The 12,892-nt window shown below is 45.8% G+C and overlaps 1 protein-coding gene across 1 annotated transcript; it reads right to left on the bottom strand.

The window, feature by feature from the left end:
* Positions 1–1,481: 1,481 nt before the first annotated feature.
* On the bottom strand, positions 1,482–12,315 carry ANAPC7 (anaphase promoting complex subunit 7). The gene is made up of 11 exons (XM_058036836.1): positions 12,123–12,315; positions 10,834–11,020; positions 10,252–10,371; positions 9,069–9,180; positions 8,663–8,816; positions 8,414–8,556; positions 8,069–8,186; positions 7,489–7,685; positions 6,627–6,851; positions 6,066–6,216; positions 1,482–5,205 (listed from the first exon to the last, which is right to left on the bottom strand). Exons 1-11 carry the CDS (start codon positions 12,221–12,223, stop codon positions 5,016–5,018), a joined length of 1,698 nt encoding a protein of 565 aa, XP_057892819.1. The 5' UTR covers positions 12,224–12,315; the 3' UTR covers positions 1,482–5,015.
* Positions 12,316–12,892: the final 577 nt, after the last annotated feature.

Below are 12,892 nucleotides of genomic sequence, written 5' to 3'. Positions count from 1 at the left end.
GCTCTGCTCCAAAGCCCAAACACCAGATTTTGTTTGGAATAAGAGACAACTTAGGAATGTGTTTTACATTAAATGTAATGCCTCTCAGCCTCCAGCCCCTGATAGCGGCGCCCTGCTGGCAAACAGCGTTATCCAAACGAGGTGACAGCTCTGAGACCCTTCAAACGCAGCAGCGTGAGGTTTAAAAATACAGGGGTCGAATTCCATGGTCCAGCAGCTCTATAGGATGGTGGAGGGTGCTGCTGGCAGCTGCTTCCTACTATGGTAGTGCTGTGCGGGCAGGCTGAGCTCTGCTGCTCGCCCCGGGGCTCTCAGAGCTCCCTTATCTCCCGCAGCCGGATCCGGAGCGGGGCCGATGTCAGCGCCGCCCCTCCCGCGGCAGGGCGGCCTCTCGGGGACACCGGAGCTCGGGCAGGTGGGGAAGAGCCCCCGGAGCATCTCTGCCCTTTCACAGCCTCAGCCTCTCTGGGAAAGGGACGTTCCTCAGAGCCTGCTCCAGCCCAGCTGCTCTCCTGCCCCTTTTCCGCGTGTGGAACTTGTCCCCAGCACCGGGGCCAAAAGGAAAGCTCAGCCCTGATGGAAGTCGTTATTCAGCACCACCAACTCACACCTTAAACGTTGCTTTAACTGATGATCTGCAAGTTTAAGCAGAATGAGTCCCCAGCTGGAGTTCAGCCATGTGAGGAGAACGTGATGCTCAGTGGGTTGCCAAGGTGCTCAGTGCAAGAATATGTGGTAAGAGATGCTGAAATAAACAGCTTCATCTTCCCCCTCCTCCTCCTCCCTGCAACCCCCGGCTCTAAAGCAGCACATGCATGAGCCCACTGACAGCACAGAGCACAGAAACCACTCCCCACAGCTCAAGTGATGAGGCATTATGGACATATTACATGAAACTCCAAATACTGAGGGCAGGCAATTCCCTATTTTTACCTCGAGGTGAATCTGAGTGTGATTAGAGCCCACATCCACCCCCAGCAGAGTGGGTGAGAAATGAGAGAAGCTCTGAGCACCTGAAAAGGTTTTCTAAAAGATTTCATCCCAACAGTTTACCCACATGGAGGTGCAGAGAACACTTTGGGCATCAATTTATCAGGCCCCAGGATTTACCTCATACCCCAAACCACCACCCCATTTGCCACATTGCTGCTTTGATAGGTGAGGAAAAGGAATCTGATCTCCAAACTCACCAAGTCCTTGGTCCCTCTGGAAGCTCTTGGAAAGGGAGAGGCTTGTACAGAGTAAACATGCACTGGGGACCCACTCCCACAGCCCAGACTTTGCACAGCCTCAAGCCAGTAAATTAAAACAGAGATTATTCTTTCTATTTTGTTGTTCCATCAAGTGATAGGGATTGGCCCAAGGGCTTTCCTTAATACATAAATTGTTACACTGAAGTTCCCAGGTGAACATTTTATTTTTTCCCTCTTTGCACTAAAATAACTATTTTATTATCAATTTCCTCCCCAAACACTTAGTCTTATATACATCCTTGCCTCCTCTTGGCCAGCTTCCACAGGACATTTTAACCAACTAAGACTATTTAGTTTGAAATCACAGGTTTATACTGAGTTTAAGCCCTCCTAAGGTCACTAAATTTAAGACAGATTTGGGTTTTTAAAATATATTTGGTTGTGGTATGTTTGTGTAACTTGAAATAAGAATGGCAGACACAGCTTTTCAGATTTCCTTACCACTGAGATCTAAGTGAGGGAGTAAGGTTTGCTGAATCAGAAATCCTGCCTGCTTCTGCCCTGCCTGGATCAGTTTCCACATCACTGAGCTCCTGAAAAGCAAGAAGGGAAGAATCACCACACAAAGAGGCTTAATGAGGAAGACAGTTACTGAAAGGGGGGGAAGTCCTAGTTAATCTCTCTGTAAGCAGCAGCAGCAGCAGCAAAAGCAGCACCTCAGTTCAGCAGAGAACACTGATCCTGGCCAGCAATCCTCAGTCCCTCCTTTATTTCTGCTTCACAATTCCTGAATTTCCATGATCTAGAAATCTTCAGAACTGGAAACACTGCCAGTATTGCAGGTGTTAGCAGCACATGATAGGTGTAAATGCATTATTTAGGCAATTTCTAAGCACACCATGAATGTGTGCTGCCCTCAGACTCTGGTCAATTCAGCCTTTTAGCCCTTAGCCAAGTCTGTGTACAGTCTGAAGAAATTCTGTCCCTTTCCCATCACTTCCTGTTAAAGTAGGAGAGTTAAAAGTTGGAAATGAAATATGTGGTTTAAATTCCAGGATTTCAGGCAAACAGGAGCACTCTGCCCTTACCCAGCACCTCAGACACACCAACACTTCACAGTACAACTGGATGGCAACACATTTCCTGCCTCATGTCCCAACTGCTCCACTTCCATCACTGATCTAACAGAGCCTGAACTTCAGTTCTTGCCTTTGTGATCTTTTCCTCTCGGGTGCAGAGCATGTGACTGAGGCAGGGAATGAGGTCAGCTGCTTATTAAGGGCTAATTGTTATATTCCCTGAACTAAATGCCTGTAACTGCACTGGAGAGTACCAGACCTCTGCAGAACCACAGATCACATTCTAAAATTAAAGCAGTAATGAAGGCTCATTAATAGCCAAGCAGAATCCCTCCAGAATTCTGAAGTGAGGGCCAAATATATCTTTCTTTACAATCTCAGCATGTGTAGCACCTCAGAGCTCCACAGCCACAGTGCAACTCTTAGCAAAGATCACACTCAGCTCATAAACCCATCAGGTACTCACCAGGCTGCACCTGCAGGCTCTCCCAACTCCCCATTTCCAGTAAGGACCCAAGTTCTCAGAAAACCAAAGCTGTGAGGATACAAATCCCTTTTGACAGCCATCTCTGGGTGTTCTGAGCTGTGCCTGGACTTGTTTGCTCAAGCTGCACCCAAGGACTCATCTTGAAGTCGTTTTCGTTTCCTGCCTGTTCTAAAAGCAGAGATGATCAGATTATCTACAAACACACTACAAAATGGTTTCAATAGAACTGTGGCTCTCCAGTTTCCTCCTCTAAATACTTCAGAGAAATGTGCAAAGCCAGTGGTTTCCACCTGAAATGAATGACCTATTCAAAGGAAACATTAGAATGAAATGGCTGAAGAATACAGCACATACCTCATATACTCCTCATCAATTAAATGTATCCTGCCTTTAGTTTAGTAACACAAACAACTCCATTTTCATTCCCAGCAGAGGTCTGGAATACAACTGGAAAGCAAATGCAGCTACCCAGCTTTCAGCTGGTGAATGCTGAGTGTGAGGAGAAAGCAAAACTTTTTTATATAAAAATAGAAGCTTTGAATATCTTGCATGTTTTTTCTGTTATGAGACATGTGATGAGCTGAAATCCATTCACTGCATCCCACAGCAAAGAGATGCACAGGACAAGGGCTCTCCTCTGCCACAAGTCATTAATGAAATATTTGCTGTCCCTGAGATGCTGCACACTTGGTGGATGTGCTCACTGCAGAGCAGGAGCAGCTCAGGCCAGCACAAGTGCCAGGACAGCTTTGCTTTGCTGCTCTTCCCCCAGCACCTTCAGGGAACCAGAACCCACTTGGGTGTTTTGGAAACTCTCAAGCCCACAGAATTCCAGAGAGAACAGACAAGCAGCTGTTTGCTTTGCTTAAATGGATGAACTATTGGTCTCCTCCTCTGTAGGCCACGACACACCAGAACATTTCCAAAACAGACAATATTCTGCCTCTTTTGTTGTGCATTTTTCATACAACATCACAGAGGGATCTTCTACCCTTATCTGCCTTTCAGGGAGAAGCTTCTTTTCCACGTCATGTGTTTGTAACAAAGCCATTTTTCCTCCAACTGATACTCAAAATTATTTTTTTAGCTGTCTAAAAAGTCTGTGTGCTCCAGCATACCTGTGGTAACAAAATAAATACAAAAGGAATCAAACTCTCGATACAAAGATTATAAAACCACATTTTGGTAAAGACTAAGGAAATCAGAACTGTAAGAAAAATAAGTAATTCCTCTTCCCACACATCAAGCCCACAGAACTGAAACAGTTTCTAGATTACCCAAAGCAGTTCACCCTTGAAATGCTCAGGTTGGAAATTTGTACATGAAGCAAATTTGTTTTAAAAGGTGAGAGAAAAAGACATGAATTCAAAAATTACCTGACAAAGCCAGGAAGTATATAAACATGGAAAAAGCAGGACAATATGTGTATTTGCATAATTTAACATTTCTCCAGCAGTGCAAGGGAAGAGGGATTAATTCTTTTTATAGCATTTTAAATGTCAGTGCTGTACACAGAATGTAAAGTGCTTTGAGTCACTGCTGCAAAACCTTCCAGGAACATACTGAAATAAAACTAAACTGCATTTTAAAATAAATGCTCATGTACAGACTTAAAGTGATTGCAGGGTTTAGTAAGGGTTGAGGAAATAACTTTAATTCTCCACCACTGGCTCAATTCTGTACACAGAGAAATCAGCTACAAAAAGTGTCCAGCAAGTCCAGGTTGCCTATTGTCCCAAATTTATCCTGGACAGCACAGGTAATGCCCCAGAAAAAGACAAATTAACTCAACCAACAGAGCAAAAGGAAAGTGCTGCTTCAGCCACACTCTGGGAGCAGCTCCCCCAGACTCAAATGGCTGCACACACATGAGCAAGGCCTTTCCCACAAAGGAGTACAAACCACTGGATTTACAACTTGCCCAAGCACTCAGCCCTGGACAGAACTCAGACATTGTCTTCATCACAAACAAAAGGCTCATTACACACCTCAGATTCTGATGGTTTTAGTTCTAGCAGGAATTTTTCAAAATGGAAGTTGTAAATAGCCTTGGATGCAGTTAGTCCTGTATACTTAATAAATAAGAAGCATCAAGGATCTCCACAGTATTGAGATGCACAGAACTATTAATTGGTTTCAGAGTCTATTAAAACAAAAAAAGTCCTTTATTACTGAAAAAAACCCATAGTTCCTGTTCTTCTGAGAAGAGTGGCCCTAGTGGTGTGTTCCAGTGCCAAAAGAAGCAGCAGGAGGCTTTTACTGCATCCCAAACCACTGTTCCTGATCTGCCCACTGAGCTGCTTCACTGTCACTGCCCTCCAGGTCCCCCTCTTCTCCACTCCCCTCCATGTCATCCACATCTTCCTCCTGGGTGGCATCTGTTGGACTTTCCTCTTTCTCCATTTTCTGCAATCCTTCCAGTGACTTCTGATCATTTGGATCCAAACTGAAGAAAGGAACAAAAATAAAGCATTGTCTTGAAACTTCTTTGTCTTTGTGGCCTCAGAGTAAAGAGTAACAAGAAAATCTCATCCTGTTGTCTGCACTTCCTGTTTAACATCATCAGGCTTATTTTAGATGATGATGCAAGTTCCCCTTGAGCTGCTGTAACACTGAGTCTTAAATCTCTTTATAAAACAGTTCTGATCCCCAAGAATGCATTTATCTAAACATCCCACTCTTCCAGAAAACTTAGTCACCTCTCCCAGCAATACTAATTATAAAGTAACATGAAAGCAGTAAAAATTTAAATGACTTTGCCTAAATATAATCTAAGCAGGCAAAAACCAGCTGACCCATTTAAGCTATGCAAGTTTGCAGGGGACATAAAGTGCTGGGTTTAAGGCAAATTGAAGATGTTGCAATCAAAATATGGGAATATTTTAAAAAGTAACACCCTAAAATAGCATTTAGATTATGTTAAGTTGAATCATACTATTTAAATTTACAGAACAGCTCATTTCTATATGCACCTTCTCGTGTAAAGGAATGGATCCTAAAGTCTGACTATAAAATAATTAATAACTATAAATAATTCCATGCCTTAATCCTTTTGTTAGTCAAGGAATCACAAGCCTAGTAACATATTTAGCATTAACACAGTCCCTATATTTTGCACTTCTCAGTTTGAAATCTTAAGACCAACCAATTCATGAACAGGGTGGCATTTGTGTGGTTGTGTTACTTTAATGGAGAATGACACAAAGCCACCCCTGACTCTCACCCTGATCAATCAGCAGCTCATCTGTTTACCCCGAGGAGCTGAGGAGTGGCTGTCACACCCCCTGCAGGCCAGGGCTGCTTTACCTCAGGGCAATGCTGTACTGGTCCATGGCCTCCTGGTACTCGTTGACAGCCACCAGGAAGTCGCCCAGGATGCGGTGCAGGACGCAGTCGCTCTGGTTGGCCAGGGCATTCCTCAGCAGGGCAATCCCATCCTCATACTTCTGCTCTCTGCCTGGCCACAGGCAAAAACACTGCTTTAATCAACAGCTGAGGCAAATCTATAAAGAGTCACAACGTTCATGGTCTTGCCAACACAAGGCTATCGTCCCTCTAGAGCTGTCAGTGCAGCAGGGCTCTACTTCTTGCAAGATTAACTCTAAACAATGACTTTTTGTTGCAATAGCTGTTACATTCACAATTACATCTGCTTTGAAGCCAAAACATTTTGTTTGCAATTGCTTTAAATGTATTATCAGCTGCTGGATGCAATTAATTCCTGAGATTTTTCCTTCAGGACAGAACTGCTAAACCCCTGGGCTGTACCAGCACTGTCACATGCCCCACATGGATGTGGCTCCAGGACACCTTTCATGTACAAAGGTACCTTTAAACAAACGAACACAGGGGGAAAAAGGAACTTACTGAGAAGTTCTGCTTTCTTTACCACAGCTTTAATGTAGTCAGGTCTTTGTGTGAGAGCTTTGTCCAGCAATGTTTTTGCCTTTTCCTGCGTGACTGGGTCCTCCAGGCAGACTGTGGCCAGCAGGGTGAGGGTCTGTGCGTTTGCCCCCAGGGTTTTGTACACGTTGTTTGCCATCACCATGGCCTCACGGATGCTGTTGGACGCCAGGTAACACTCGATGAGACCTGGGGGGGTCACATGGAAACACTTCAGGGGCTGAGCCAGCACCACAGGCACTCAGCCCTCACTGTTATCTGCACTTAGGAGCACTCAGGTGCTGAACAGCTGACACTCCAATAAGCAAATACAAATTGCAATTGAGAAAGTGAATCTGTGCTTGTCAACATATTCATTCTACAGATAATTGACTTGATGTTCATTAATGGTCAGGCACTGAAAAAAACCTCCAATCCTAAGTACACCTCATCTAATGTTTCTGTCCAATTCCAATACTGAGAGAATTAATACTTCGCCTGGACTCTTCACTACTTGAAGCTGCTGTTGAGATCAGCCAGATTTAAATATTTAAACAAATACAACAAAACAAAGCTCCCAGCAGAACTAACCATCAGCTAACGTCATCATCCAAAACTGAGCTGCTCAAAGTGCCCAAGTTTGTTTAACTCCAAATTAAACAACACAAAAACCAAGAAAACCCCTTTTTGAACATCGTTCTTACAAACCCACACATTCTCTCACATCCCTCCCTGATCACACCGTAGGTTTTGGGGTAACAGTTATTTACAGAGGCAAGAACTGCTGTGCACTCCCTCGCCTCACCCCCAGCACAGCAGCAGCCCTGCCTCCCTGCCCAGGGCTCACCCTCGTAGCAGTCCAGGCGGCAGGGCGCCAGCCTGATGGCCTCCCTGAAGTGGATGATGGCCTCCTGCACCCGGCCCATGTTCCTCAGGGCAGCTCCCTTCAGCAGCAGAGCCTGCACACTGTTGCTGTTCAGCTGGATTGCTTTGGCTCCCAGGTACAAGGCACGGGAGTAGCGTTTGCTGTAGAAACTGTGACACCTACAGAGAAAGGAGAGGGACTGTAAACATCACTGCCTGCAGTGCCTGTGTGCAGTCACGGGGTTCTGAACTTGTATTTGAACTTCCTGCATTTGAACTTAAGAAAAAAAACTTCTTCAGAAATTTAAAACACCCTCATATAGATATTAAAACTGTTACTATTTAATATATTGTTGGTATTGCACGGATGTGTAACTCTAAATTTAACATACTGAAAAAACCACAATAGATATTTGCAGAGAGCTAATATAAGTTACCCAGGAACACAACAGACAGGATAGAAAAGCACCTTCTGAATAAAACAAGCTGAACCCACTGTGTCAGCTCTAACCCACTACATTCAGCAAATCCAGAGCTGAGGAGAGAAAGGAAAGGAAACTCACCCAGACACCACCCAGGGCTCTGCATGCTGGTCAGAAATGTTGAAGAGCCGGCAGCCCAAGTTCTCCACATCCTCCAGCCGACCCTCCCGTGCCAATAAATAACCATAAACATCCATTCCTAAAGAGACACAGTGGAGGATCAATCCTCAAGAAATAGAAAGTTCATTCACAAGAAAAAAAAGCCACAAAACCCACAAACACCAACTTTAAACTGTGCAAATACCTAGAAGGGTTCACGACATGTAGCTTCTGAATGTCAATTCTGAACTGAAAGCTGGGGACACAATATACAATATTCCACTGCATGTTACTGCTCAGATCAACCTTCTCTCAGGATTTACTCACCTTTTATTAGGTAAGGATCCAGCATTTGTGCTTGTTCAAATTTCAGGATAGAGTTTTTATTATCTCCAGCTCTGAAGTACAGGTCTGCTAAGCTCCCCAGCAAGTCCACATTATCCCTCAGCAATGACTTCTTCTCTAAAGAGCTTAAAGGGAAAAGAAATGCCTGTTATTTATAAATGACACTTTGAATATCATTATAGATAAGAATTTATGTATTCTTTGATTGCACCACGCTCTTCCAGCTCTTACCAAATGGTGTTTATGGCTCTGGTGTTGTCTCCAGTATGCACAAAGGCGTAAGCCTTGATCCACACCGAGAGCCAGTCCAGGTTGGGAATGCTCTGGATGATGTTGATGGTCATGGAGGCCACTTCTGCTCCCTTCACTGACAGTGAGAGCAAACCTGTACAGAGGGGTTCACACATCAGTTTAGAGGGGTTCACACGTCAGTCTCAGCCACCCAAAACTGCTTTTGATACAAACTGTCTGAGGGGCAGAAACTCCATCCCCTGACAAGCACAAGCAGCTGATTACAGCGCTTGCTACAACTTCTATAATGTGGTAATGACATGCAAATGCAAGACAGCTACAGCAGTGTAATTAAAATTTTACCAGGGCTGAGCACTGAGAGTGCAGACAGAGTGCAGACACCCACCCAGGATGGCATCCAGGGCCAAGGGACACTGCCTCAGCACCTCCTTGTAGCTCGTCACCGAGGAGCGCTCCTGGCCGGCCTTCTTGTACAGGTTTGCCAGCATCATGTTGATCTGCAGGCAGCAGAAACGTGGGGACAGCCGAGTGTGAGGCACAAAGAACCACTCAGAAAGGTCACAACTCTGTCCTCAGGCCTGCCTGCCTCTGCTCTGGGCAGAAGACAACATAACCTGCATTTCTGAGAACACTCTAAGGTACCATATAGGACAAAATGAAAACTGTGGCTTCTTTCTGAGCACAGAAATAAAATCTACATTATTTTATAGGTACACAGTGCACCTTGAAATCTGTGTTTTGCAGCAAAGAAGTCAAAAGATGGGCAAGTACACAATGCCAAGAAGGATCTGTGCATCCCTTCATCAGTCCCTTCCAGGAATCTCTGTGTCCATGGAAGTGTTTGAATTAGCTCAGCAAGTCAGAGAGTTTCCATTCAGCTTCTCAGTGGAGCCATGAGTGACCAAAGAACAGAAATTATCTGAGCTCCTCACAACACAAGTAGCTGCTTTCTGATGCAGCACTTCATTTACTGGCCTATATAGGCAAAAAGTTTGCTTTTCTCAATCTTTTCTTCTTTTTGTGCTCTGCAAGTTGGTCAGAACACTCTGACATTAACAGGAGTTTAAGCCTGTACACTTCTAGGACAATTTAACATGAAACACAGCTGACTGATCTGATGTGTTAATCTTTTAAGCCCTGCTGAGTAGCAGAGCCAGCAAGCAAAGACTCCACAGATTTGGCACTGCAGACCACAAGGGGATCTAAATATTTAACATTATCTAAACTGTTGTTGAAAAGGATTAAAAGATTTTAAAAGATGGAGCACTAGCAAACTTTGTACTTGCCAAAGTCTCCAGCCTCTTAAGGATTTGCCACTGCTCCAACTATACAAGAAGTTAATAAAGATGCACAAAACATTTAACTTCCCTCATTTTTTATTTAAATTCTTTCTAACAGAGGAAATACAAAATTGGTATGATTTGAATGAAAAGGGTCCAAATCAGCTAATTTAAAATTAGGGGATGCTACCAAACAATATTTAACTAATGAAAAAGACATAAAGCTATTAAACCTACATAATATGTTCTGCCCTAGAGATACACTGACAAAAACCTGCCAGAATTCACCTTTGGAGTTCTCTGCCTGGAAGGAATCCCATCAAGAATAGCAATGGCATCTTTATCTTGCTTCAGCATTGTGTAACATTCAGCCATTTTGTATTTCACTTCAATTTCTGATGGTAAACACTGAAACAGAAAAGAAATGTTTAAATATGATGTTGGTTTAACCAGGTATGAAAATTTTAATAAGGTTTCTTCATAAATATTTACACTGTGCTGAAAAATATTTGGTGCATGTAAGTTAACAATGCAGCTCACTGCTAGCTCACACTGTCCCTGTATTAAAAGCATACAGAAAAACTTCATGCTGGAGACCATTTTAAGTTTTGCATTAGAAAACACCCCAGATATTACCCAACCAATTAGCCTTGAATGTCAGGTTTATCTGACATGATAAATGCACAATCTGAGGTGGTTGGCAGACGTGTGAAGGTGATGCTCAGGGATGTGGTCAGTGATGCACCTGGCAGGGATTCACCCTCAAGGACCTTTTCCATCTTTCAGGGATTCTGTGAATATTGACTCAGCAACATTGACTGGAGGGGGAATGTGATCACTTGATGCAGCACATTATCCATTCTCAAATACCTGGCTCTGGGGTGTGGATGCAGCATTCCCAGTGGAAGGCCTGACTTTGGAGGTTTTACTTAAGGCTTTTTTCTGCTGTAAGGCCATGGTGTACTTGCTGACAGCATTCCTGTACTCCTTGTCGTGGAACAGGGAGTCTGCATGGTACACAAGGAGCTGGTACTTCTGAGAGGGAGAGAACAGCTCCCTGCAAGACAGAAAGGCTGAGGTCAGATGGCTGCAAAAGAATCAAAACCTTACAGAAACAAAGGGTTTGTGGCTTTGGTTTGCCTGGCTTCACCTTGCAGCTGCTGCAGCCCCCTCACTGCACCACTGAGTAACAGCACTGACTCCTCACACAGGGCTTATCTCACCAATTTCTGTTATCTGTAAGCAAACAAATGCAGCAGCCACTCCTGACACCTCAGCAGCAGCAGCAGCTCAATGTTTGGCTGCTTGGCCACTGCCCCCATCTCTAGTGCAACAAGCCACAGGCTGTAAACATCCATTACACTGCACCAACTTTCTCCTGGGATTATTCACCTTTTATTAGCTAAGGATCCAGCATTTAGCCTGCTCAGATTTCAGAAGACTTTTGTTTGAACTCAAGTTTAAAAGAACAGGTTCTTTGGGACTCAAGTTTAAAAGGCAACTCAGCTCCTTGTACAGCTTTTCCTACATTATATCCCTGTTCCCACATTATAAAAACCCCTTCTATAAAACTCCTAATATCTGTGCAGACCAAATGAGCCAACTGTGGCCCTCCAGGACCTGAAGGGAGCCAGCAAAAACCATGGAGAGAGAAAATTTACAAGGCCTGGAGTGCCAGGACAAGGGGGAATGGCTTCACACTGCCATAAGACAGCTTTAGATTGGATATTAGGAAAAATTCTTCCTTGTGAGGGTGGGGAGGCCCTGGCACAGGTTGCCCAGAGCAGCTGTGGCTGCCCCATCCCTGGAAGTGCCCAAGGCCAGGCTGGAGGGGCTTGGAGCAGCCTGGGAGAGCTAAAGTGTCCCTGCCCAAGGCAGGAGGGGTGAAACAAAACAATCCTCAAGGTCCCTTCAGTGATCCTATGATTCTCTGCCATGTTCTAGCGGGTACCCCAAAGGGACGCTGGTGCTGATACCCGGACAGAGGCGGGCTCCATCCCCGGCAGGGACAGAGGACAGGGACAGGGGAAGGCGTCAGGACAGGAACAGGGACAGCCCAGGGGCAGAGAACGGGCCAGGGACAGAAACAGGGACAGCCCGGGGGCGGCCCCGCTCCCTCACGGCCCGCGCCGCGCGCCCCCTGCCGGCGGGGCACTCACGGGTTGTTGCCGCTCATGGTGAGGAGCAGCCCGCTGAGCAGCCGCACGTTCGAGTGCAGCCCGGCGGCCGCCATCTCGCGCACGTGCTCCACCACACTCATGCTGCCGCCGGCAGAACGGAGGGGACGGGGGGGAACCGGGAGAGACCCCGAGCGAGGCACCGGGCACGGAGCTGCCGCCGCCGCCACTCCAAAATGGCGCCACCCAGGGGTCCTCGCGCGCCACCGCCTATAGGCGGCCAAGGCGTTGCCCGCGCGGCCCGACAGGCGCGCGGAGGGCAGCCCGCGCTGAGGACCCCTCGCGGAGGCGGGAACGGCGTGAGGGCAGAGCGGTTGTGGGCAGGGCCGTGAGGGGAGAGCGGTTATGGGCAGGGCCGTGAGGGGTATCCGCTCTCCTGTAGGTGCTCTGGTGCGAGACACACATTCCCCGTGCCTCCATAGCTCCCGAATCCGCCCCTTTTGCCAATTCGCTGATGGTTGCTGCAGCTAAATGTGTCTGAGGTCTCTCAGATAACGATGCTCCTGCCTATAAAAATTGTTAAAGGAGGAAAAAGACCGTTCAAAACTACATTTCCTCTTATTTTTTCCCATAATCCAATCTAAAGCTGCCCTCTGTCAGTGTGAAGACATTTGCCCTTGTCCTGGCACTCCAGGCTCTTGGTGGCTCCCCTCAAGTCCTGGACGGTGACAATTGGGTCACTCCAAAACCTTTCACCAAGAAGAAAAAAACTCTTTGCTTTCTCTGAAGGCTCTCCATAAGACACACAGTAG

This window comes from Melospiza georgiana, chromosome 18 (assembly GCF_028018845.1).
Source record: "Melospiza georgiana isolate bMelGeo1 chromosome 18, bMelGeo1.pri, whole genome shotgun sequence".
Lineage (NCBI taxonomy): Eukaryota > Metazoa > Chordata > Aves > Passeriformes > Passerellidae > Melospiza > Melospiza georgiana.
The sequence above is the reverse complement of the archived record's forward strand: the minus strand, read 5'-3'. Positions and strand labels throughout refer to the sequence as shown.